General features: G+C 39.6%; 1 protein-coding gene across 1 annotated transcript; it reads right to left on the bottom strand.

Moving 5' to 3' along the window:
• Positions 1 to 249: 249 nt before the first annotated feature.
• LOC140965270 (transport inhibitor response 1-like protein Os04g0395600) lies at positions 250 to 2,090 on the bottom strand. Its single transcript, XM_073425421.1, has 3 exons — positions 1,937 to 2,090; positions 975 to 1,752; positions 250 to 689 (listed from the first exon to the last, which is right to left on the bottom strand). Exon 2 carries the CDS (start codon positions 1,561 to 1,563, stop codon positions 997 to 999), a length of 567 nt encoding a protein of 188 aa, XP_073281522.1. The 5' UTR covers positions 1,564 to 1,752; positions 1,937 to 2,090; the 3' UTR covers positions 250 to 689; positions 975 to 996.
• Positions 2,091 to 2,096: the final 6 nt, after the last annotated feature.

Here is a 2,096-nt window from a genome sequence, read left to right as displayed (position 1 = left end):
ATATTTAAAATATAATATTTATTATATTATATGATTATTTTAAATAATATAACAATTTTCCGATCTCACCATCGATACAACCTCTCGGACTGGTTAAATCATTTTTTAAAGTAAATCAATTCAATTATCAGTCCGTTTATGAAAATATTAATTAAAATTCCTTAGTTATTTTAAAGAATCAGATACAATCTTGATAAAAGTAGGAATATAAATTCAAACTCGCTTGTGTCTTCATGCCACAAATAATGCTTGAAATTGAACCACCAATATGCAGGGTTTCTAAGTCAAATCATTCTTACATACACTTGTGGAGATTTATACCATCAAGAATACAACAGCAAACAAATGAACAGTCATCTGGGCTGGGGGAGGGGAATGGTGTGCTTCTCTAGAGAGAAATGATAATTCCCCGGTCAAGGCTTTTGAACTTGACTGATATAACAAACAAAATTCACCAAGATTTAAAAGATTGGAGCTTCCGGGATAGTTTCGTACCCCAGTTAAATGTCAGATTGTGGATTCGCGTCACAAGATTTCATCAACATATAACACTCACCTTGGTGGTTACAATTTTGCTCCTTTTTTTTCCATTCAAACTGAGCAGTAGCCTTTTTCACAACTACTGAACCCGGTTATATTATTGATCCGACTCCTAACCGAGCACAAAGGAGAGCTGTTGACCGTGTATTCTGCAAGCAAACACATACAGCGTTTATGATTAGAAAAGAAAGCAGGAATTTGGATCCAAGAATTCAAGAGAGAGGGCGGGGCGAAATTTACAAGTTTAGAAAAATTATTTTATATTTCAAAGATATTTAGTATCAGGGAGGAGATAGCCCCACTCAACTCATGTTGGATCCACCCCTAGCACAAATATACTTGATATGGTTTGTTGTGGTTAAAAACTGAGAACTGAAATTATCAACTATATTTTAAAGAAAATTCTTTTAACCAAAAAGGCAGATTCTACTGACCAATGATTCTTGTTTAGTGCCATCAAAGAGTGAGAACAAAAGGAGGAGCATCTTGTCTTGGCCCTGCTATGGACCGATACACGTAAACTTTGTCAGCTTGACTGTCATCACTTTCCTCGTCTTTGATTACTTCAACATTCAATCTTGGCATCTTCCTTGCTAGCAGCATGCACCCCTTCATGGTTAAATTACAGGCAGACATCCACAAAGACCTCATCCTCTCGTATTTCTCGAGCCCAGATAGAAGTGCAGCATTACCAAATGGGGAATCTCTTATCTCGAGCTTTCTTAACTTTGGACAACCTTCTAAAACACACTGCATTCCCCAATCACTGCTGCCAGCAAAAGCCACAGAAAGAGTCTCGAGATTTTTGGCATACTTCCCAATATACTCGAAGGTAAGATCAGTCAGAAGGCCCGAAACCGATAGCCTCTGAAGTTTAGTGCAAGTTTTAGCCACAGCTGCAAATGCTTCATCCATGGGTTCATTTGTAAGGTAGTCTGGCTGGCCTGGATTCATTATGCAAAGACGGAAATGGGTAAAGTCGGGGCAGTTCTGGACTATGGTCACAACAGCGGCATTAGTCATCCGACGGCAAAAGTAAAGGACATAGTGGAGTTTGCGACATCCACGAGAGACGGCCAAGAATCCCCAATCTGTCACCCCGTGGCGATGATGCCTGTCATAAGGATCAGCAGGGAAGACTCGGAGTTCTTCGAGCAAGGGGCAGCTGGATCCAACAGCCTCAAGCCCTTTGTCTTCAACCGTATCGACTACCTATATAAAAATAAAATTATAGTTATAGATGGGAATAAGTTAAATGAGAGTAAAGCCACGAAACTAGAGGCAAATGCAAAACCAGATTCAGATGTTTAACCATGTCGAGATTTGAGAATCAAATTGAGAGAGCTCATTCAAATGACAATTGCTTACTAAACCCGTCATGATCAAAATTTCTTACCCAAAGGCGTCGTACATTGGGGCAGTGAGCAAGAAGTTTTGAAAATTCGACACTTTGAAGAGCAGCATCGCTTAAGTTCAAGAAAGTCAGACCGGCACACGCTCCATAAAGAGTAGGAAGATAGGGAGAGGTGACTTCCCATAAACCCGAAAGAGCATGG

This window comes from Primulina huaijiensis, chromosome 18 (genome assembly GCF_012295235.1).
Source record: "Primulina huaijiensis isolate GDHJ02 chromosome 18, ASM1229523v2, whole genome shotgun sequence".
Taxonomy (NCBI): Eukaryota; Viridiplantae; Streptophyta; class Magnoliopsida; order Lamiales; family Gesneriaceae; genus Primulina; species Primulina huaijiensis.
This window is presented reverse-complemented; position numbering and strand designations above follow the sequence as displayed.